This window comes from Dipteris shenzhenensis, chromosome 32 (genome assembly GCF_047967505.1).
Source record: "Dipteris shenzhenensis isolate YYH24624 ecotype China chromosome 32, Dip_SZ_1.0, whole genome shotgun sequence".
In the NCBI taxonomy this organism is placed as follows: domain Eukaryota; kingdom Viridiplantae; phylum Streptophyta; class Polypodiopsida; order Gleicheniales; family Dipteridaceae; genus Dipteris; species Dipteris shenzhenensis.
In genome coordinates this window covers 9,104,688-9,128,736 of record NC_141627.1, presented here as the reverse complement: position 1 = coordinate 9,128,736, position 24,049 = coordinate 9,104,688, and the positions used below count along the sequence as shown (strand labels likewise).

The following is a 24,049-nucleotide window of genomic DNA, read 5'->3' as shown; positions in this document are numbered from 1 at the left end:
GGCATTTTCCCAATAAGCCTTTCAAGCTTCCACACGGAATGTCTAACTCAATTTGCTTATCATTTTCTATTCTAATTGAAAAGAGAATTTGCAAGTTTTTGCATGCCTTCCTTAATTGCTTTCTAAATTCTAGAGATCAGTAGTAGATTCCCTTAAACCAAACTATCAATCAATATAGATACCCTCAACCCAAAACCCCTGAATTTAAAACCCACGTTTCAACCACATACAAGTAATATTAGTTAATTTGGGCACATTTATGTTTGCCATCATGCAGCATGATCATGATTCATGTTGTGACCTAATCGAATAGGAGTTGACTCCAATGAGCAGTAACCTCGTATACAAGGCAATAGTGTTTTAGAAAGGTACAGTTAGTACACCCAAGTAGGGCCTACACCCAAAATGTTGCCTAAGGTAAAGGAGGAAAACTTGTTTGGTCTAGAAAAAGGGGAAGGAGAACTAATTAGAAGACCCTTTCTATTTTATTTTTTGGGGGTCAGGCGTGAAGGGGGCAAGAAACAGTGGCAAGGGAAGAGGGGGGGCGGGGGGGGGAGGGGGGGGAACTCATGTGACCAAACAAGGGTGAATAGGGCAGTCATAGAATACGAAGTGAAGAGAAGGAACATAATGAAACTATAAACAGCTTATGAAAATATAAAATAAGGAAACAGTCAACCCCTTCCCCTTAGGATTTTTATAAAAAATCAGGATTCGTGCCATTGCACACAGTGTAGCCACGATAGAAGGAAAGATTCAGATATCGGTACTTACTCTCTCAGCTGGTAGGCTGGCTTGATATCAAAACGCTGTCTTCCAAATGCCGGCCTTATTCAATTACACTTGGTGCAAAAGCACAGAAGGACGTAGAAACTAGAATGGACAGGCTCTGCCTGATCAAAGAAAATACCTGCAGAGCCGTAAAACAGGATCTGGTACAGTAGGCCAATGACTTTCTATCGGAGTCAAGATAACCTTCTTGTGAATAATTCACTTAAAGCAACCTTTCAGTTAAGCATCATCATTCAAACCCAACCGTTTAAGCCATCACCCACAGCACGTTTCCAAAGATCATTATAATACGACCCTCTTAAAACTGGCTGTAGCACTTATTATAGGCAGTTCAATATTCTCTTTTTATCATGGCACTTTTATTGCAAGAAAAGTAGTGCCCATCTCTCAATGAGACAACACCAGATTGCTTTACCAACAGCTTGCCCTCCTCTGTTACAAACATTTACAACAGAGAAATTACAAATATGGATATAAAATAGAGGAAATAAGTTACAAATCCAAAAAACAAAAACGACATGCCTTTTCTCACCTTCCATTTTGACTCTTTGAATCGTTCAAGGCAACTGTGCAGCTCAGTCTGTTTCTCCAGCACAGCTCGCATAGCCTTTCAAAAGACAACCCACAAACCAATCAGATGATAGCAAGCTAAGAACCCAAAAAAAAAAGGTGTTCCCTCCAGCTAAACAAGATATTGAAGGGAGTGCACACACCTTCCGTGTCTCTGCCAATTCTGTCTCCAATGACCTTATTCGTTCCAAGGATGCATCTAGAAGAGCTTCTTTCGGATTATGTGGCTCCTGATTCTTGCTCAACAAAGTGACCTTCTCTTCTAATCTGTCAAGCCTCTTTCGGATGGCTGGAGATGCATCAAAATACACTGAGGGATAGAAAGCATATGGAGGCTCCATATTATGTGGCATCTCCTTGTAACGAATCGGCTTTGTGTAAGGTTTTTCTTCCTTGGCCACCGTACGTTTGCCACTGCAGCTGCAACCATTACGAATGTGGCGGAAAACTGACAAAATGCTGAAGACAACAGCCATGATGACCGCCACCATCCCATAAAAGATTTTACTGAAAGGCACCTTCACAGCAGATACTCCAAGATTTCCTGAAAGACGAGGCGCATTAGGGAAAGAAAGGCACAGGAGTAAAAGAACTGAGTGAGTGAGAGAGAGAGAGAGAGAGAGAGTCTACCTTTCACAAGATTTGGATTCTTTACAGTTACCTTCTTTCCCCACCCACCATCAATAGCCTTATCAACAATAGGAATAGACTCTGCTCCTGATAACTCTGGGGAGTAGTCAGACAAAATTCCATTGGTATTTAACCGTCCCTGTCAAAAAGCAATAGCACAACAAGAAGAGATTCATCACTTCATCTAGGCTATACCTCAGATAGAGTTTTCCAACAGCCTATTTCTACAGAGGAACACTTTTCACGCAAACCCTAAGGACTATTCTGATAATCAATTTCACATATGAATGAATGTTCTCTAATTTGTGGCAATCTTGTACATGACATAATTTCCGGAGGAATTGGAAAAAGAATCAGAAACAAAGCTGCAAACTAGTTTTAAAACTCCCTGCCAGGGCTCCCTATAGCGGGTCGTGGTAGGAAGGAGGATCTTTCTAAATCCAGAAACGACACCACAAGGGGAGTTGGAGGTGATCTCAAAATGGTGTTGAGTGGGAGGATGCACAGCAATCAAATATTCTTGGAAGAAAGTTTGCAAGAGCAATTGATTTCAATCCCAAAACAGAAATGTTCTACATAAGGTTAGAAAACTCTTTAAGCCCAGCAAAATGCTACTAAATGTAGCCTGCTGTCCCGAACTAGTAGAATTCCCTAGATTTTACTCTCCCCACACTCACTTCCTTTGCGTGCAAGCGACTTCAGCTCCTAACTAATATTTCCGTGAGGTTGGGCTGGCTTTTTGACTGACACTTTTGCCACCACCTGAGTTTTTGCTGCCACAGCATGCTGCTGTTAGAAATCAACCAACAGAGGGTATGCACAGCAAAAGACTGATAGAAAAGCCCAGGAGCTCACACAGTGTGTGTGGTAAGTGGAATCACAAACTTCTTAACTTTATGTGCTTCAAATAGATGTGCAGACTAGTAAATAGACAATGATGCAGTCAGATATAGAAACCACCGGGCTGGCCGACCTGGTTGGCCCACCGACCAGCCTTCTTGGCCCTATATAAGGGCAGGGTGCTGCCCTTTTGCAGCCCCTCCCTTTGCTGTAGTACCTGGCCCATTGGATGCTGCTGCCAGTCCCTCCTGCAGGCCCTTAACCTGCCCATAGACAAGCTCATCCCAGGCACCTCTGGCCCAGGGATACTCCTCTTACCTGCTGCTTAAAATCTGCCTTCTTCCAGGCCAGTTCCATGCCGGGATGCCTCGCCATCTGCTGCAGCCTTCTTCCCCTGTGAGGTGCTTGTGGCAGACCCCTCTCTCTCTCTTCTTTGGGCATATCCTGCTCTAGGTCTCCCTCCCCCCCCCTCTCCTCTTTGGGGGCTTACAGAAGGGGAGGTGACCTTTCCAACAGCTGTCTCAAGCAGCAGTGCAGCCACCCATTAGCCTTATGTATGGGACTTTGCAAACAATACTTTCGTAAGATCTAATCTTATAAATCAAAATTCTTATTAAACCATTGAAAGAATAAAGGAACGAAGGGAGTTTGTAAGTGACTTTAAACAAAATTATGAGTAAATGAGGACAAGAATGTTTAAAATAACTTAGTAAGCAAAGCTAAATTATATTCTCATATCTTATTCTCATCAGTACAAAAGCATAAGCTGCCATCTGGGTTTCGAAAGATCCAGTATTTTCTCAATAATGCTTTTGACTGACTTCATCAGGAGATTTTCGCTCTTCGTTGTCGACGGACGAGTCCCCGACTCCTTATCGCAGTGCTATAGCAGAGGCCCTGACATTGGAGCTACTATGGTCACAGGACTTCTCTGCCTCGGTCTGTGAGACAAAATGTACATTAAGGACAAGGTGCAGGCAGAGCAGGTGGACAAGGGCATGCTTTTGAGAGAGCAGTGATATTGCAGACACTGCTGAGTCACCCAATTCATCAGAGGCTATCTTTCAGTAAGCGAGGATGCGTTCCACGAGTAGAACGTGGAGTTGTTAGATGAGGAGGATTGACTTTTGAGTTTGGAGAATTCACTTTGAGTTTTGATCATTGACATGTTTATTATCATTAATGTATAGACTGTCATATATACAGTCTAGCTAGCTTCTTGTTAGGAGTGTGGACCATGTTCATTCGGCAACATGGAGCAACAACCTCTTTCAATGGAAAAACGCTCCATACCTTGTGCAAACTTTGACACTTTGGCAAAGCTGAATGCTGTTTAAGGTGGAACGCCTTGCTTATGCCAGCAGTCTGATGGCAGATCTGGGGGAACCATACAACGCAGCACATATTTTTTGGATAGGCCACTAGGCCACCAATTGACACCCCAAACTCTTAAGCAGGGGCATGAAAAGCCACCTCATCTGCCTAGAATAGGTTATCGCAAACAAAAGAAAATTTGCATTATGCTGTCAGCCAATTGACTCTTCATAGTCACACACACACGGGAAATTCTGCCGTTTCTTGCTGAATTTGTTCTTAGTCTCCACTGATCAGCCTAATAATCAATCCTACAATGCAGGATGCCGGCTTCAAGTGATGCGATCCCATCGTTGCCCCCAATCCTCCAGAGACACCAGCCGACTGCGGTGCGAAGTGTAAAAGCAACCAGAATGAAGCCAAAAACCCCTAATTTTTCAAGAAATTGATGGAGGGGGGCAAGGGGGAAGAACCTGCGGGGAGCAGGAGGCGGATCTGGAGTCTGGTTGTGTGCCGGAGGTGCTGTTCCGGCACGGGATGCAGCCTGAAAGAGATGAAGCAAACTTCAAAGCAGAGAAGGAAGGAGAGGGAAATTTTGGGATTTTTGGAAAGGAAAGAACAGATTGAAGGTTGGTTTGCTTTTGTTGTTTGCAGTGATGACGTGGCTGAGAGAAAATCAGCTCCTCTCTTTCCTTCTCTTTTCGTCCCTTTTCTCATCTCTTTCCTTCTCTCTTTTTCTGTCTTTCCCTCCTCTATTTTCTCTCTTATCTCCTCTCTTTTTTCTCCTCTCTTTTCCTCTCTTTTCCTCTCTTTTCCTCTCTTATCTCCTCTCTTTCCTTCTCTTTTCGTCTCTTTTCTCATCTCTTTCCTTCTCTCTTTTTCTCTCTTTCCCTCCTCTCTTTTCTCCTCTCTTTCCTTCTCTCTTTTTCTCTCTTTTATTACAAAAACAGACAGAGAAGGCCACATCAATTCCACCTCCCCTCCCCCCCCTTTTTTTTTTTAAATTAAATAAAACAAGCCAATTATATCAATTCCACCTCTCTTTAGTCTTTCGCCTCTGTATGTTTGGCCTACCATATATGCAGGCTTAAGTGAAGCCGATGCGCATTTCAGAAAGCTCATGTTTTTGTGGAATTTGCGCCGCTTGGAGCCACACCAACGCTACAAATCCTCTCTCTCTCTCTCTCTCTCTCTCTCTCTCTCTCTCTCTTTGCTAATTTCTTCCCTTCAAATCCTCTCTCTCTCTCTCTCTTTCTCCCTCTCTCCTACTCTCTCTCAGCTTTCTGCCCCCTTTTCCATGCTGCACATTCAATTCGTCTTCTTTTTCGATCTCGAGCAGGCCTTATGAATGATATTCATCTTGTTTTAACTTAATAAGGCCCACTTTGCTCCAAATCATCAGCGCACTCCATGAGTGTTTAGCAACAAAACCGCCCTCGAAATCAAGAAAATATCGGCTCCCCATCTCACTCCAGATGAGTGCTGTGCAACAAAACCGCCCTCGAAATGAAGAATATATCGGCACACCATCTTCAAAATACTGGTTGGGCACCTATTGAAATCGAGAAAAATCGACTCTCCATCTTCAAAATACTGACTGGGCATCTATGATGCCCAAAACTGGCTAACTAAGAATCGATGGAAGTTTTGGGGCATCATTGGATGTTCTAGGATGCCCAAAACTAGCTAACTCATTGGGCATCTATGGATGTTCTGAGATGCCCAAAACTAGCTAACTGAGAGAATTACATTCTCCTTTGCAAACTTTCACCTGTAACAAAACAAACTACTTTAGGGTGATGTAAGGTGCCTTTTAAGGAGTTCATCTTACAAAGCTTTTACTTTCAAGCTAAAATTGCATTTTAATAGCCCTAACAAGCATTGCTTTCTCCTTAGAAGTTAGCACCCACTTCCCACTACACTAGGAGGCAGTGCCTATGTGCACTTGTGCTAATTGGTTAGGATAAGAGTTTTCCATTAGCACCTGCTCCAAGTATGTTTGGCAAGAGGAACCTTAGCCTGCAAGAGTTTGTGGCTTTCTCCTATTCCTTCACATGCTACTGCAAACATGCTATAGGTGAAAAAGATTTGCTCTCATGAGGGCGACAATAGTGGAACCCCTAAATCCATACTTATAGTTGCCCTATCTTCCAATGTTAGCATTTCTCTTGAGTGGGTAACAAGACGCTTGGAAATTCCCTTTTTTGGCAACCGTGAAACAACAAAGTGGGGAAAATGCCCAATTGGGAATGTCCTCTAAAGCCATTTCTATGGCATCATCCTCCCATCAAAGTCGCTTAAGCTTTGAGGATTCATCTCAATCATCAAAGCATCTTGCTTTATTTTTGGATCATCTTGCTCTATTTTTCAAGACGCCACCAAATGGGTTAAGTTGTAAACAATAGAGTGATTCATGCTACCATCCCTCAACACACCTACAATCGGTCAACACCACCTTCAATAATGTTTCCATGCCTCTACAAAAGTGTTGATGCATGCACATTGTGCAGCTTATTGACATCATTTTTTTATCCTTTTCCTCCTCACTTGACACAACCTCTCCATCAGGTAAAATGGTGCATAGCTTCAGTGCTCACCACCTTCAAAGGCCTCCTCAAAGCCTCTATGTACCCCTTCAAAAATCTTGCACGTCAAAGCTAAAGTATCATCCTAAAAACAATCCTGGCATTGTTTCACCCTGAAAAATGAACTACTTTTGTCTCCCTCCCCTCAACTTTTGACTTACACGAAAGGCCCATGGTTGATGGCCTTTTAAAGTGGTTCTCAACATCCACTCCTCACCACTTTAAGTTATGCACATAGCCACCATCACACCTTTTTGTTAAATACTATACAAAAGCTAAAACAAATCAATACACCCCTCATGCTCATGCCTCTTAAAATGTTCATCGAACAATGCCATAACTTACCTCCTTTCCTTTTGATTTTATTGCTCCATCTATCAATAAAATCTCCCTCTTCCTCTCCATGTGTACAAGTTACGCTACTCTTTTGATGATATCTTACATTGCGGATGGAGAGACAATGAGAGAGAGAGAGAGAGAGAGAGAGATGAATACTACTTTTATGGTCATCAATGTATGGCCCCCCACTATAAAGCATTGTTTGAAAAGCCTTCTCCCATGTCTTTTTACCGCTTACATGTTTTGAAGATGCATTGTGTTAAGTATTACATGATCATACGATAAACTATTTGCAAGTCACGTCTAACAAGTTCAAAAGTGCCAAGAGTGTGAAAATGCATTTTCGTTGTCCTCAAACATGTCCTCTTATTACCTCATGTCAAATAGTATTGGTTGAAACAACCAACTATAAAATTCAAGCTACTTGTAACTCTTAAATTTTGTCTGTACTCCAATTCTGTTTTGAAGTATTTTGAGATCACCTTGTCGGGTCCAAGTCCTTGTGAGCCAGATGAGATGAGAGATGCATGAGAATAGAAATAACAATAAATAAACATTTGATTTGCATTTCCATACATTTGTTTATGTGACATTGCATCTTCACCAAGCTAGAAAGTGACATGCGATCAAGTACTCCATACTTGTAGCACCTAAAATAGTGCAACACATATTTGGGTAAGAAATTTGGGTGAACATTCAAACTCAAAGCAAGCAATGGCATGAACTATGCCAACCCCCATCGAGTACACGAGAGGATTCTAAGACCTACGTGGCCTACTCACCTCCCTTACTTTTGAACTCACAATCCAAACTTTTATGTTAAGTGTGACACTATGATGGAAATGACACTACTAAAGCACATATGAAGCCACAACCACTACTCCACTATATCTCCTCTTCGTCCAAGGGAGAGCTAGGGAAGAACTCGAGGCAAAGGGGATCATGGATGTGCTAGGATTAATATTAGTATATCTTAACTACAAACTTAATGAAACTCCCATGACAAGGACGCACTACTCACTTTTATAGACCATTCCCCAACCTCAACCACTACCCCTTCATGTATTTTTCAAATACTTATGCATTATATAAGCATCATGCCAACAAAGCTTATAAATCATTGTCTTTGTCTCCCTTATGTTTTGCAATTTATTTTGAATACTTAGTGCATAGGATGGACAAAATTTCATGAGTTCTCTTGTTAGCCATGTTTTCAATATGTGGTCAAGGTTTCTCAATGCTTTTTGGCACAAAAAGGACTTTACAAGCTCCTCTTTGAACTATACCTTTGTAAGACTAGAATAAGTCCAATCATACAAATGTAGATTTTTTGTTGTTCTACAGATCAAAAATCTACACAGAAAATAAAAGAGAAACTAAAAGAGAATATGAGAGAAGAAAAAAGAGGTAAACAAAAACTAATTTACAAGCTCCTCTTTGAACTAATTTATCTACCTTTGGATTTCAAGGAGAAGTTTTCTTGTTACCACATGAAACTAATTACTTGAACATAGACTCTTAAGTTTAGAAGCAAGAATTAGTCTTTAGACAGCCCCTTTTTTTTCTCTCTTTGAATTGATCTACCTATCTTGGATTTCAAAGGGAGCACGTTTTCTTGATCACGTTTCATTTTCTTGATCTCTTTGAACTAGTTTATCTATCTTGGATTTCAAGGAGAATTTTTCTCATTACCACATAAAACGAATGATTTGTAGATATAATCTTAACTATAGAAGCTAGAATTAGTCATGCAAGAAGAGCACATTTTTTTGCCATCCCTCTTTGTTAGGTTGAAGATGGCCTACATTGTACCATCCCTCTTTGTTAGGTTGAAGAGCTAGCTGAGGAGAGACCTTGGAGACAAATGGGCCCAAGCTCTTGGCCCAAGATGATTGTAAAGAATGAGGAAAGAGAGTGGTATCAAGGGTTATCATGGTGTTATACCCTCCTTTAACCTAGTTATAATGTATATATACCTTTGTAAGACTAGAATAAGTCCAATCATACAAATTTAGAATTTTTGTTGCTCTAAAGATCAAAAATCTACAAAGAAAATAAAAGAGAAGAAAAAACAGGTAAACAAAAACTTTTATGAAAAACAAAAGGAAGACATACTTAGCAAGCAAAGCAACACTTATGTCGTAATCAGTGCCCAAGCATAAGCAGCTATACTGGGTTTCTAAAGACCCGCGGAGTACAACAGACTATAAAAATCTAGTTGGAATGTACAACAGACTATAAAAATCAAAGTTTGGTATGGATGTTGTGTGCCTCCTCGGAGGGCTTTAGTGGCATCTTGTGTGCTCACTCAAGGTCGTCTCAAACTTGTCTTTGCAATTGCCACTCATTGTAAGAATTCTAGAACTCATTTGCATTATGCTGTCAGCCAATTGACTCTTCATAGCCAAAAACCCTCGTGCAACACGTTGGCCTTACACCTAACCATTCAGCCATTTGGCTAATACTTGACCTTGTAAGGAAGGGTGGGTACCAATGTCATTTTTTGTAAGGGCAACAATCTCATCATTCATTGCTACTTTACCAATGTCATTTTTGTAAGGGCAATGGACTCATGGCAAGGGACTGTAGAAAGAAGTATCAAGATTTGACAAATCGCCAAAGGTGATGCCAGGGAGCGCAATTATGCCCATAATGATTACTACCAATAAAATGCAAATGAACACATGTACTTGTGCACTGAGGCAATGCATAATGTTCAAGAGAAACATGATGAGGTAGGCCAAGTGAATCAGACCAGTATGATTTACATCATGCAAATGGCTTGCAAGTAATGGCAGTTGTGCCCCATCTCTTCCCACATGACTAGTGACAGAGTGTATTCTCAGATTTCAGCGGAAATAGGTATCCCTGCCACAGCCACATGCCACCAAGATGGCCTTCTACGGAGAGCATTTCCCCCACCTGACTGAGGATGATTTCAATCAAACACATGGGTACCTATAAATCCACCTCTCCCAGGCAGTACAGAACGACATGGATCAGCTCACGACCTCATCTCATAAATTTCGGATAGAGATAGGGAGTGAGATTGCAGCCACAGCCACATGCCACCGAGATGGCCTTCTACGGAGAGCATTTCCCCCACCTGACTGAGGATGATTTCAATCAAACACATGGGTACCTATAATCCACCTCTCCCAGGCAGTACAGAATGACATGGATCAGCTCACGACCTCATCTCATAAATTTCGGATGGAGATAGGGAGTGAGATTGCAGCCACAAGACAAGGCAGTGGGCACAGACCTAAGACTATGCACCCCCTCTGAGCCCCATGAGGTGAATGTCAAAAGATCAATTGAGACTATTCTTTTTTTTTCTTTTCTCTTTTTTAGGTTGTGGAAAGGGGGCGTGTTTTTTTTTTTTTTTGGGGGGGGGGGGGGGGGCACACGAAAGGAAAGATGAATGTCAAAAGATACCTAAGAAAATAAACAATGTTTGGCACAGCTGCTAACAACTTCTTATAATGCTAGTGCATTAAAACGACCAAAAAAGGCTAAAGCCATCCATCCCAAGCAATGCTAGCTTGTGTCAAGAAAATCATACCTCTTCATGCACAGGTGTCAATTTCGGTTGCCGATAAATTATACTGCCTTGAGGTGAGATGACATCATCCACATCTGACCCTGACTCTGCAGTTGATAGATCCAACTCTTTACTCTGCAACAGGAATAAAGACCAATGTGAAATGCCAAGTGAGAATTGTGTACGCCTTTGAATGCATGCTATTACGCGTATACCACTACTAAAAGATGTCAAAGCAGCACAGATGCATGAAGCATATGACGGACTAAAGCAGCACAAAAAGCGTGCGTGCGTGCGTGTGTTTGTTTGTGTGCGTGTGTTGGGAAAGGGGCGAGAGGGGGGGGGCGATTGAGTCGACAATTCATGAAAATCTAATCTGCAATTAGATGATAAATTAACATCCATCGCTATCTAAGGTCCCGTGGATGTACATATGAGATAGCACAAAAGCCAAAAACTTAACAAGCTAGAGCAGCTAGAGATCCTGGAGATATGTGGAAAAAATGTGTCCATGAACTAGTATCAATGAAGAGTGTATAGAGAGTAGTCATCGTGAATCATAATTCATTAGAAAAGATAGAGATGAGCTTTGAATCATAAATAGCTGAAGATCACATGATGGTGATCAACAAGCAAAAGACATTAGAATCGATTCACCTTTGTAGAGTCTGGCCTGACAAGGGTAGGAGCTTTGCCATCCACACTTGATATCGTGACTATCTGTCGCGCATTTTGCACCTCGCCATCCATGACTGCCTGAGAATAGCAAAAAAAATTCAACACAAAAATGGCATGTCACAACCATCATTCCCGTGTATGATACTAGTGTGACCTACACATTGTTCTGCTGACCCTGTATATGTCAAGACCATCTCATCCAAAAGTCAGTCATAGGCTTCTTATACCATGTGTAAGATCCAAAAAATGGCCTTCCAGTGCATGTTTAAGACCAGTGAGCAAGAAATGCTGAATCTAGCAAGCAGCTCTTCCTTCATACATTGAGGTCTTAAACAAATTGTTGAATTAGTATTCAGGCAAAACATCTCCTGCGAATAAGACAAAGGGTTGATGAAAGAATAATGCATCTGACAAAACCATTAAGGAAAGGCATCAATAAAGGCACAGCACTATTGCAAACGAATCCTAACAAGCAGGAATGCAAGGAAAGCTATAACAAACAAAGGCTTCTGAGACTGCTGTTTCATCATAAAGCAGGGCAATTATGACCAGCGAGGAAGGGACGGCCCTTGTAACACCGTTTCGAGAAATTTCTCCCACCTGCATGATAACTGGATCATTCCAAGGCCCCTTGTCAGAATGGAGGCATCCTCCTTCATCAGCACAGTTACAATCTCCTCCCAGGAACTCAGGTAGTTGGCTGTTCAAACAAATAAGAGCCAATATCATGTCCACTCCTCCAAAAGAGTAAATAATTTTGCATATATTCAACCAAAGAAACAGCTTACCTTGCATCTATCACCTCCAAAAGCTTGCTCTGATACTTATTTCCCAAGACCTGCAAGGAAAAAGGACTTAGACTGAAATCAACAACTTAAACTGAAATCAACATAATTGACTGCAATAGTCTTCACATCTAGTGCAACTAGAACACGTGTATTAAAGAGCAGGTCTGAAAAATCATACACTGATTTTCGTTGTGGTCTTTGGATCTAGAAATCCTTTTATGGAATTCCATAAAAGCCTGAAGCCTGGACCAGCGTTTATGATGAACATACGGTGCAATGTCTAAAAAAAGCATAACAGAATCCAAGATATTGATGTACATTACAACCCATTTCATAAGAATTAAAAATCACGGTGACAAAGCTCAGATCAAAAAAATAATAAAGAAATGTTTGAGACTATAGAAAAATTCACAACTGAAAAATCAATATTGCTCTCTACTTCTAAGTATCATCAACCTCAGGATAGTTGTCAGCATCAATTTTGTGGATTCGCAACACAAGGTCCCTTGCATTTTTACTGACATTCTTCAGGCCCTGTCATATCAATCATTAAGAGTCGTAAGAGGCGTGTCTTTTGTTTTCAATTATTATTTTTGCCAAATACAGTATATTGATGAGCAATCAAAAGTTTCATGAATCTAAAGCTTTAAAGGCACTATTGATGTTCCTTTTGGTTTCTCTCTTTGGAGGAAAGGAGAGGGAAACATGTCTTTTGTTTTCAATTATTATTTTTGCCAAATACAGTATATTGATGAGCAATCAAAAGTTTCATGAATCTAAAGCTTTAAAGGCACTATTGATGTTCCTTTTGGTTTCTCTCTTTGGAGGAACCCGCCCTATTGGTATGGTCAATTCTCCAGGACCGGAGTATCCCTCAACGTTCAGTTTTGCAGTAGTCCCTTGGCTCTTTCCATCACAGATTCTATAGGGTTGGGACATGGGGCCTTATTTAGCTAGAGACAACAAAGGACCTAGAAGCGGATATTGCTATGGAGGTGTTGGAGTGGCAAAGGATTATAGGCTGACGTCTTCAGTTGAAGATAGCTAACTAGACCCCTTTGTGAGAGAAACACTGGGTAAAGCAATAGCTCCACCACGAGGTCATCTCACATTATAGGTCTCATATGTAGTCCCGTCTCAGGCTGCAGAAGATATCTTATTTTTGGATGGTAGCCTATGGAGGCTTGCCCATTGGGCTTTGGCTGGAGCAGATGCGAGTGGACAACAGATGCCATTGCTGCGCAGACAGAGATTTGGAGATGATCCCACAATGTCTATGGGGCTACCTAGCAGCGTAGAGGATCTGGATGGGAGCTCTCTGGATTGTTGCTAGCATGCAGGGGATACAGAGGGATTTCACATGGTGGATGGTTGCTTGGCTAACAAAGGGGGGCCACACCTTCTCTAGTGATCTTTATTCCCTAGCTTACAGGATTCATGGGCAGCAAGTTTTCCAGATAGAGGCATATGACGTGGTTCCCCCCTCTCGACGATGGCCGCTACAGTTGCTAGAGGATGGTGTTTGGGAGTTGTCAGCCCCTGTTCCTGAGATTCCTTACGAGCAGAACAACATACTAAAGGTTCTCCCTTCTCTTTTGGAGGGATGAGGGTGGCACCTCTTGCGTGTAAGGACCTCCCCCCCTCTCACCAAAAAGGAAAAAAGGTGGAAGACTTTAACAGGCGAGATGCATCCTAGAAAGGCTCTAAAGACTCTTACAGCTGGCATCAACTGCTTTGCTCCAACTATGCTGCATCATCATCAAAGCTTGCGATTGAAATTATCACAATAACAACGTTTGGCTGCACATAAAACATCCACAATAACAAGAGGACAGAAGACCAAACAAGGACACTGAAACCAAGTAAATGTATTAGTGACGAGAGGATCAGGTTCTCAATGGAAACTCCATAAACGAATGCTAGCACAGGTCGAACCAAACAATAAATGAGGACTCGAATGTGCATTCAAACATCCTTAGTACGTGTTTAATTCTTTTAACCCATTGGCTATTTCTCTCATTCACACATTCACCCCAAAAAGAATAAAAAAGGAAGCAGTGGGTAGATACACTAATGTATTGTTCAGAACAATTTCAACCCCTCCAGAAAGACAGCATAACTCAGTCACTAATGTGCCCTTCAGAACAATTGCAACCACGCAAGAATGAGAACATTTCTGACCGCTCTCGACATTCTTCCCAAGGCCAAACAATGAAATATCTCAATGGGTAGTATCAATTACATGCTAAAACCTGGTTTTAAAATCCACATTCAAAGTATTGCACCAATAAGATGGCTGACACATAATAGACTAAATTGGAGAGTGTCTTATCCCAAATTCAGAGCATCCCCTTTTAGCCTAACCTTAATGATGTGGAACCATACAATGTGTTACACCTGGATAAGGGACATACCAAACCAGCAACATCCAGTATTGTTGTTGTAGAGTCTATGTGCCTTTTTGCTGCTACTGAACATGCCGGAAACTTCTTGTTTAAGGACCTCTCAAACTCCAATACATGATATTTCAAGTACCTCTCTACAGTTGTAACTTGCATCAGTTTGTTTGGTTCCACCTTCCCTAGTCTCTCGATGTATACAGGTCTTCCCTCCTTATCCAGCCCATGATGCCCTTGTGGATAATATTTTCTCACTTCATCAAGCTCTGTATAGTCGAAGTCCTGAACAGAAGAACAAATTTTACTCAAATTTAGAAAATTGCTTAACTTAAACTTTGGTAATTACACTAATGACAAGCATTGATGTTATCAGGACTTGCCACTATATAACTTAGAGATAAATGCAGAACATTTTTAGTTGGTGGTTTTGAGAGACACATTTGCAATGGCACCTAATACTTGTAATTGGCATGTTCAGAAGCCCTTTACACAATATGTGCAACTGGAACCCCACACTTCCAAACAACAATTGGACTTTCTGCCAGCAAGACACCACTACCTAATTGTAGTCAGTTTGCAGGAAATGACACCTGTTTTATATGAGGTAAAAGCGTCAGCGTAGAACATCCGTGGTTATGTATTCGGATGTTTGACTATTCCACTCCATGAAAGGCCTGGGATTGGTCGACTATTCCTCTCCATGCTGGCCTTTCATATAATCACAGGCAGGTCTTGGCATAATCTCCGGTAAGTGCCATATCATTGATTGTGTGTGTGCGAGGGCAGCCTAATGTTGGGCTTAGTTGACATTGATACACAGCCATGCAGGAGGGACTGAGCCTACCAGTAGGGCTACACCATTTTACTCCGGGATATAACAATCCATGACAAAAATCTTTTCCAATTCCTCACTATCAAATCCATGCAGTATGGGGTATGATGTCTGCACCTTAGCTCCCAGTCTTCTACGATGAGTCTCTACATTGCTCGAGTCTCTGATAAGAGTACCTCACAAAACCTTATGCCAGGGCTGGATTGAGGGTGAGGGGGGCTGCATAAGCATGCCACTTTTCCATGTGGGAATAGCTCCCTCCTACCCCAAACGTTTGCAAGGCAGTAACATTTCCCCAAGTGGAGGAAAAGTTGCAGCAACACATTTCTCTAATATTTCTCCCAATGAGCTTTTTGGATAGGGAGAGCATTATTGTAACTATGATATCATTACTCAAAATCTAGTAATGTGCCTGAACTCAAAGTGATTATCATGAGGTCAGAACTACATTGTGTTGTTTCTTTAGCAGAACAAGTCCATAACGCATAAGAAGGACTTGATATTCTGACAACCCCACCAATGCCAGCAATGCCCAACAGAAGTGCGAACCATTTGCTTACACACACGCTTTCATGTATACACACATCCACACAATACAAAATTCACAAGGTGAGGTCTGCATATCCACTAATATGGCGGAAGCATATTCTGGATGATGTAGGAACATGCCCAATCCTCCCAAAAACAACATGCTCACACTTGCAGCATAACCAAACCAGAGCAACTATCATGAGGTATTAAATTGTGTTGCTTTAGAGGAACAAGTCTACCAAGGACTTGCTATTCTAACATCCCCACCAGTGCCATCAATGCCACAAAGGTGCATGTAGACGACTTTACATACACATATGCTTTAATACATACACACAATGGAAACTTCACAATAGGCAAAGTTTGCATATTGGTTAAGTCACTGTAACTATATTCTAGGTGAAAACCTAGTAAAATGCCACCAAAACTAAGCCTCTCAAAAACAATTCACCCACAAGGTTGAAAACCACTACATCACAAATTGCTAAGATAAGCTACGATGACATTCCCATCATCGTCATCAACGCAAGATGGGTGTATACCATTGACACATATATGCTCTCACACACCCCTGCCCACGCACACAAAGCCTTCGTACTGAGTTTCTGTAAGTGAGGGCATTTATTTTTACAAGATTTTTGCACTAGATTTCTGCCACCATGTATGTCATCCTTGCTGACATAAGCCACTGACATAGGACTCTCAAAAGAGCACATAAATACGAAAGCAGAAAAGCCATCTGAATAAACATACCTGCAAGGTTGGAGACCAAATCGAGTACACTGTTACAAGATATGAAAGTCTATTTATGGAGGCCACATACAGGGAATGGGTAACTTGCACAACAAACTACGTTCTTTGCTAGATATACCAAAAGCAGCCATAGCCTGCCACTCCAGAATGTAATTGTTCTCTTACAATACCTCTTCAAGTGTGTCAACAGCAAATTCTTTCCTCCACTGAAGCATATCAGCCCACATATTCTTCGTCCTTTCAATGTCAAACTTGCGTGCTTTCAAGAACCTGCATTAAGAAACTCAAACTATCATGTATATGGGATGACGAGCTTGCCTGTTTAATCAAGTCACAACATTTGAGGGATGTAGATATCTTGTAAATATTGAATTTATTCATGCAAACAGTGTTCTAATAATAAAAGCATTGAATGCCAGCTCATCTCAACGCTTTCAGTGTGAAACAAATGATTTGGACTGCAACTCATGCCACCATGTAAAGTTCTTATATCTTAACAAGACATATGTATCATATCCCCAACTTTTGGGGTCAGTGAATGCTGAGATCATCCAAAGACCCCAAAAAAAATCCAGCCCAGATATGAAACACAAGCAACAAAAAAATCCAGCCAGATATGAAAGACAAGCAACAAAAAAATCCCACCTTTAGCAAACACAACCATTGCAAGAAGCACCATCACTAATAAAAGAAAAAAGTACCATCACTTTAGCAAAACAGACTGTCTAACAGCAAGAGCAAGGTCATATACAGTAGCCATTTCAATAAGAATTTAAGCCCCAAGTGACAATCAAAAGCGATTCTTCTATTTATGTAGGATATACGATGTACCACCACAAACAACGTGAACACTTACCTGAGAAGAATGTGGTAATCGTCATGCCTTGCAGGGAGTAAATTCTCTGCAATGAGTGCCTGCCGAAAGGCATCAACTGCTCTTTGTTCATGCTCATCTCGAACATCCTTGATTGCGAGAGTGGGAACCGAGCTGTGTGTCTTTCTCCGCCTTCTTTTCAGTGAGTTCCTCAATTTTTTTGAATTGATCATTGCCTTCAGTGCCCCAATCTTTGTTTTACCCCTCCTTTCATCGTCAGTGTCTCGCTCCCCATCTGATTTTCTTTCTCGTCCTTCCTGGGCCATCGAAGTCCTGGAGAAAGTAGAAACATCAAGCATGGCACATAGATATGCTATACTTTCAACTTCTCTAAAACCTTGCATTTTAGTAAACGGCAATTATCTGGATAAAAACTAATTCCAGTTAGAATATATTTATAGAAGAAAAAAAGCTGTACAAGCTCAAGGAGAATGACAAAACAGGTGAAACAAGAACAACAAAGGAAGAGCTATATATGTATGTATACCTTCGTAAGACTGATTTAATTTTATAAATCGAGCAAAAGAACAAAGAAAGAAGGCAGTCTGTAAGTAACATGTCAGCAAAAAATAAAGCCAACCCATGAGCCTCAACTTAGCAAGAAATAATCAAAGTTCAACTAGGAAAATGTAACATCAAGGCCTTGACCTACAACACCATAACATTTTTATATGCTACATACAAGACTTGAGACTCTTCCAAATGACACATCGCCTTGGCCACATCCAATTGAAGTAACAATACCTATCACAACTTCGATCCGAACAATAATTTGCAGAAGAACCTGCCACAGCTTCTACGCAGCCATTTGTTTCAAGGTCTTCATCTTATTGCAGCCTAGAAGGAGCAACTGGGCACTCTTCATTCACAGCTCCTGAAGCCTTAGATCTTCCAACCATTTGCAAAAACTAAAAATAGTAAAAACTCTCTTTGAGCCTATCTTTCAGCCACTTCGAGACATTAAGAACAACGAATACTCCCTTCGAAGATGGCAATTGCAGCTTTGTATGCTGAATCATGAGCTATATCACGCTTTCTTAGTAACATTTCAGATTTTGAATACAGTCCATTCATGCTATCACATTAACATTGTACCACAGCAGAATGGTGACGACCTACCTTTGCACACCCCAACACGAGATCCTGAGACTTCACACAAGGTACAAATACAAAGGTAAGCTAATTGGGTAATCGTGGCATTATACGAGTGAGTCTCAAGATGAGTCCATGTACAAAAAGATGGACACATGAGATGGTGAGATATCTAACTTGGTATATGCCATGGGAGAAGAGGGGTCACCCTTGGCTTTCCTTAGTTTCCATCTTACTATATGCAAACGATCCTCTCCATCGCCAACAGTACACGTACTTAAGAGACTTGCTTACATTACAACGGTGTACCATGGCAACAACTACACATGCCAAACTTGAGAAGCGTAGGCATCCCTAGCAAGACTAGAGTCACCACGATTCCACCCCGGTTTCAAGACCCACAAACAAATCTATTGCTTTTTGAGTACTTGGTCATTCCTGCAATGATATATGGCACAGCCTTTCCAACACCATACGTCCTTTCCCCAATTAGCCGAAGCTAAGGTCCTTCATAATTCTCCACAATGACTATCCTAATAGACGGCTCAAAGGAGCCGCATGCATTTGCCCAGGGCCTGTTTTCATAGATGATTCACCTATGAAATACTAGCCCTGGATTGTTGCAGAGGTTTGATGTGCTTAATGCTATGATTGATGAGCTGAGTGGGGAGACAGGTGTCGCTGCTTGAGTACCTTACAAGTTACCCTAAAGTCACAAACTATCCATCCAGGATGACTAGTACTACATGTTACTATCCTCCCTTTTACCAGGGCTCACAAAATGGGCCATGGATCAATTGTCTATTGAACTGCTAGATAGGTAACATGTCCGTTAAATCTTATGTTGGATCTATCACATAAGAGTGATTGATGAGGAACAAGTTTTCCAGTTGCCGCTGTACCGCCTATAGATACCTTCTCCTAGGGTCACTCGCTGTCCATCTTACAGCTACAATGTGCTACATACATGTTTCCTCCATTTGATTTAAGCCCACACAAAATGAGGCCATAACCACTATAGTACAAATTGATGGGTACCAAAATGATAAATATGAAATTAGGAGACTTGATTCCTCAAATCATGCAACAATTCCTGCACGTCCAGACTTAGAACACTTAATGCCATAAAATTGTCCCCATTGCACAAATGGATAATGCATTCATAGCTTGGAACAAGGCAACCCACCAAGAAGTATCAAAAGCCCATTTCCCCCATTGCACACATGGATAGCGCCTACATAGCTCTGGACAAGGCAACTCACAAAGAAGTATCAAAGCCCGTCCCCTACCCAAATCTTACTAGAAATCTGTGATTCCCTTTTGCATATTAGTAGTCACTTGGTTTCATTTGACAACGTCATAGAGACAAGGCAAAAGCGCCACCAAAGATGAACACCCACCACTGCTACTGCTAGTTTGTAATCTGCATTGCTAGGATGGAGGAGAGGGTTGCTCCACAGAATTTAGCCATTTTAGCAAAGTGTGTGGTAATTTCCAAATTTTGTCAAAATTGTTGGGAGCCATGAGCTATTGGAGGATCCTACAAAGGTTGTTCAAACTACTTCATCAACAAGGCAAATACTGTTCTCAACTTTGTGGTAAGCACAGGAAAGAAATGGGTGGCCTACTCCAGTCACATTGTGGGCTCTAACAGGCTGAAATCTGCATTGGGCAAGGGAGAGCTATTGCAATCATTTGAGGAAGATGATGTCTCAACAAGTCTCACCAGCAAGTATCGTTCATTTCTACTTTTTAAAGATAATAAATCTTACAATTGGACTCCACCCAACAAATATACTAGCAACGACAACGTCATTCATTTATTTCAGCTTATTAGGGATAATAATAACTCTGCCCCATAGATGTTTCATGAATTACAACCTACTCAAAAGGGCATTGTTCCAGTATTACATCTAAAACATCCGCTGAGATCTCCTTTGTGTAAAGAACAAAAATGTCAGTAGGAAGGGGGCATTGCCTCCTCCTGGATGCCAGCTATGGTAAATTCTGCAAGCAAACGCAATCAGATTGAACCAAAATGAATCCTGGATTGTATTCCTAAACCTACTTTTGGAGGGAAAGAGAAGAATAACATCAAAAACAAGGAATTGATATCGAAAGGGTCGTTCCTCCAAAGGCCCCTTTACATGGAGAGGCAAAGACTTACCAAGGCATTGGGGGCTGCATGCCAATGTAGAGTTGCACACTTTCACGAACAGCATACTAAATAACGTACACATTCTATAAATGGAAAACTAAAGATAATGCTTTGGACAAGCGTCCCATCTGATGGGATATGCCCCTAGAAGAGTTACACCCTCCAAGAAGAGTCATGAGCAGTTGTGTCAGGTCACACGAGGCATGCCTTTCTATGAAGTGACACCAGTTAAGGATGCCCCTTGCATTAGGTTATGAGTTTTCTTCTTATCTATTTGCTGTAGATTATTGGGTGAAAATATGTCAAATCTTTAGAGACACATATACCCATATTCGAGGTAGATGAAGAGTGCAACACAGTACCGAGAAAAATCCTTGCATGGGACCGGCATTCATTGATTTATAACGCTTGACTCCAATACACTACATCAAACCCAAATGATTGAATATGAAAATAGTCATAAGCAATAATTTGACATTGCAGGAAGCTCGGTGGACTGCAAAAAATCTACCGGTGTATGAATGTAAGCGGGCATAGTCGAAGCTGCAAATCTCAATGTACAAAACCACAAGGCTTACGTTAAATGGTAAAACCGGACTCTTGAAACACACCAAGAGCACGATAGGGAGGACAAGCTCTTTCACACGACAGCTCTCAAGAATGTCAAATTACGGTTTCAAGGACACCAAACCAGAGATCGGTCCCCCCTAACAATTCTTTGTCGAAAGTCACGGAAATGCCCTTTAAAACGAAGACCATGTGAGAAGAAACGTGCTGAACATCAAGCCGATCTGGTGTTACATGTAGAGAAGGTTGGAGCATGATACTATCTTCAGAATAGTACCCTTTGAAGTGGCTCTTTCATTGGAAAGAAGCGATCAGCTTATTCGAAGATTGATCTAGGAATAAAAGCCAAGGGAAACTTCATACCCTGATCGAACGCGACCCTACATCAGCATACGAACTCACGCATATGGCTTTTCCAAAAGCGTTTCTGGACAGACCATAGATCGGCTAATGACAGCCATCGAACAATACGTTTTGCCCGATCAAATATGAGCATGCCGACACCGTTTGAGCTTCTCGCTGCCAGACCTGTAGGGAATTCTGCAAAGCCTCTAATCGTCTAGAACATTCAGGTACCTAAGGTTTCTGTTAAGGATCTGACCTTTGCGGAATACGAAGGCTTTGAAAATGCAAATCTGCGAAACAAACTCCGGATCGGGTGAGACTGGAGCACGGCAAGGTATATCTCAATAAGGCAGTTTTTCGAGAGAGGGCGCAAATGCAGAGAAGGGAAGGGGGGGAGAGAGAGAGAGAGAGAGAGAGAGAGAGAGAGAGGGGAATGAAGCTGCGAGGATATGGAAGGGGAGGACGGCAAGTATGCTCGTCCTCCAGAGAAAGTAGACAAGCAAAACGGGAGGGGAAAGGAGAAAAGGTATAAAATGAATGCGACTGTAGGAGATGCTTCGGCGGACAGTGAGGCGTGGTAATGCGGACACAACGGGCTGTTCGGGAGTGATTTCTTCGTCTTCTCGTCGTGCTTTCCGCCCTCTCCCTTCCTTTCTCCTCTGGAGACTCTCTCTATTTTGCTTTTCTTCCGAATCTTTGCCGCTTGGCAAATCCAGGCTGCCTCCATGCCGACCTGCCAGTTGTTCCTCTCGCTCTCCCTAAATGCAATTTTGCCTTTAATTAGCCCTTCCATGTGCTCTCCACTCACCACAATCTGTCGTTTCTCGCTCGATTTCTACTTTAGTCTCCTCTCCATCGTCCTATCCGTTCCATTATCCCCCTCCATGCTCCCTGTGTTTATTATTTAAACGGCCGCCTGCTCTCCCAGTCTTTACTCGCGACCGCCGCATCCCCTTAATTTTCCCGAAATTCTTTGCACAGATACACACACACACACGGGAAATTCTGCCGTTTCTCGCTGAATTTGTTCTTAGTCTCCGCTGATCAGCCTACTAATCAATCCTACAATGCAGGACGCCGGCTTCAAGTCATGCGATCCCGTCGTTGCCCCCAATGCTCCGGAGACGCCGGCCGAGTGCGGTGCGAAGTGTAAAAGCAACCAGAACGAAGCCAAAAACCCCGAATTTTTCCAGAAATTGATGGAGGGGGGCAAGGGGGAAGAACCTGCGGGGAGCAGGAGGCGGATCTGGAGTCTGGTTGTGTGCCGGAGGTGCTCCGGCGCGGGATGGAGCGTGAAAGAGATGAAGCAAACTTCAAAGCAGAGAAGGAAGGAGAGGAAAATTTTGTGATTTTTGGAGAGGAAAAACTAACAGATTGAACGTTGGTTTGCTGTTGATGTTTGCAGTGATGACGTGGCTGAGAGAGAAAATCAGCCCAACACAAAAACAGAAGAGAAGGCCACATCAATTCCACCTCCCCTCCCCCCCCCCCTTTTTTTTTTTTTAATTTAATAAAACAAGCCCAGTTTATTATCAATTCCACCTCTCTCTTTGGTGTATCCCCTCAGTATTTATGGCCATATAGGAGGCTTAAGTGATTCTTTAGTGTATCGCCTCTGTATTTTTGGCCATATATGGAGGCTCAAGTCAAGCCTATGGGCATTTCAGATAGCTCATGTTTTTGTGGGATTGGCGTCGCTTGGAGCCACACCAACGCTACAAATCCTCTCTCTCTCTCTCTCTCTCTCTCTCTCTCTCTCTCTCATTGCTAATTTCTTCCCTTCAAATCCTCTCTCTCTCTCCTCTCTCTCCCCCTCTCTCTCAGCTTTCTGCCCCCTCTTCCATGCTGCACATTCAATTCGTCTTCTTTTTCGATCTCGAGCAGGCCTTATGAATGATATTCATCTTGTTTTAACTTAATAAGGCCCACTTCGCTCCAAATCATCCGCGCACTCCATATGAGTGCTCCGCAACAAAACCGCCCTCGAAATCGAGAAAATATTGGCTCCCCATCTCACTTCACATGAGTGTTGCGCAACAAAACCACCCTCGAAATCAAGAATATATCGGCTCCCCATCTTTTAAATACTAGTTGGGCATCTATCGAAATCGAGAAAAATCGACTCTCCATCTTCAAAATACTAACTAGGCATCTATGATGCCCAAACTGGCTAACTAAGAATCTATGGATGTTCTAGGATGCCCAAAATTAGCTAACTCATTGGGCATCTATGGATGTTCTGAGATGCCCAAAACTAGCTAACTGAGAGAATTACATTCTCCTTTGCAAACTTCCACCTGTAACAAAACAAACTACTTTAGGGTGATTTAACGTGCCTTTTAAGGAGTTCATCTTACAAAGCTTTTTACTTTCAAGCTAAAATTGCCTTTTAATAGCCTTAACGAGCTTGCTTTCTCC

The 24,049-nt window shown here is 41.9% G+C and overlaps 1 protein-coding gene across 2 annotated transcripts; it reads right to left on the bottom strand.

Moving 5' to 3' along the window:
• Positions 1-799: 799 nt before the first annotated feature.
• LOC147880271 (phosphatidylinositol/phosphatidylcholine transfer protein SFH6-like) lies at positions 800-23,005 on the bottom strand. Of its 2 annotated transcripts, none has more exons than XM_087370681.1 (14): positions 22,856-23,005; positions 17,452-17,742; positions 16,766-16,865; positions 14,495-14,761; positions 12,537-12,614; positions 12,259-12,360; positions 12,081-12,130; positions 11,893-11,992; positions 11,272-11,370; positions 10,636-10,749; positions 1,993-2,131; positions 1,506-1,906; positions 1,325-1,399; positions 800-1,224 (listed from the first exon to the last, which is right to left on the bottom strand). In XM_087370681.1, the coding sequence occupies exons 2-14, from the start codon at positions 17,733-17,735 to the stop codon at positions 1,204-1,206; spliced, it is 1,830 nt and encodes a 609-aa protein (XP_087226807.1). In that variant the 5' UTR covers positions 17,736-17,742; positions 22,856-23,005; the 3' UTR covers positions 800-1,203. The 2 variants fall into 2 exon arrangements, with proteins under 2 accessions (XP_087226807.1, XP_087226808.1); XM_087370682.1 differs by lacking the exon at positions 22,856-23,005 and adding an exon at positions 21,888-22,009.
• Positions 23,006-24,049: the final 1,044 nt, after the last annotated feature.